This window comes from Buceros rhinoceros, unplaced genomic scaffold (assembly GCF_000710305.1).
Source record: "Buceros rhinoceros silvestris isolate BGI_N320 unplaced genomic scaffold, ASM71030v1 scaffold32274, whole genome shotgun sequence".
Taxonomy (NCBI): domain Eukaryota; kingdom Metazoa; phylum Chordata; class Aves; order Bucerotiformes; family Bucerotidae; genus Buceros; species Buceros rhinoceros.
The window spans coordinates 8,313-9,029 of record NW_010410516.1 but is presented as its reverse complement, the minus strand read 5'-3'; the positions used below and the strand labels follow the sequence as shown (position 1 = coordinate 9,029).

Sequence of the window (717 nt, the reverse complement as noted above, 5' to 3'; positions counted from 1 at the left end):
AAAACTGAAAAACCAGACTTAGAGATGTCCAGTGGCTGCCTGGCTCAGCAGACAGGCACTCTTCTGGAGGGAAGGCGGCGACCAGCGCCTGCCCCAGTGAGCACTGAACCCCCTTCAAACCCCCTCCCACTGGACTCAGCCACGTGCAGCGGACAGTGCAAATCCAAAGTGCAAACTGGATCCATCATCTTGATCAGATTCACCAAAGCCCAAAGCGTGGGATGTTTGCGTTGCCCTGCCGCCTTCACAAGCAGCCGACACACACGGCCGGGTACCTGCAGCTCCTCCTCTTTCTGGTCAGCCTGTGACGCCATGGCAGAGTCCCCCTCCTCGTCACTGTCTATCAGAACGACCTTCTCCCCCTGGTCCTTCTGCTCCTCCTCAATCACAGTGAAGGTGCCTTGGGGCTCTTCCCGCAGGACACCCTGCTGCAGCCACAGAGTCATCTTACGCTTCAGCGATGTCACGGGCACCTTGAGCACTTCACTCAGCTCTGTCAGTGTCCACGTACCTGCGGAGACCGTGGATTCAGAGAGCAGGAGTCCTCCCCACCCCCAGCACGTCAGGACTTGGTAAGAGGATGGGGCTTGGAGCCACTGCCAGGAGCAAGCAGCTGTGTGCAGTGACCACCTGAAAGTGGCTGGGCATTGAGCTGCGGTCCTGCTGGGTGCTCTCTGAGGAGAGCTGGAGACCTTGGCTGGGCCCTGTGGTAGATCC

The 717-nt window shown here is 59.1% G+C and overlaps 1 protein-coding gene across 1 annotated transcript in view; it reads right to left on the bottom strand.

Annotated features, from left to right (window-relative positions):
- The window catches only part of ANAPC2 (anaphase promoting complex subunit 2), a gene marked incomplete at its 5' end in the record, with an annotated part of 9,308 nt that overhangs the window by 790 nt on the left and 7,801 nt on the right, over positions 1 to 717 (bottom strand). Inside the window, one exon of the mRNA XM_010135658.1 lies at positions 276 to 511. Coding sequence (XP_010133960.1) covers positions 276 to 511 — 236 coding nt within the window. The remainder of the gene's footprint in view (positions 1 to 275; positions 512 to 717) is intronic.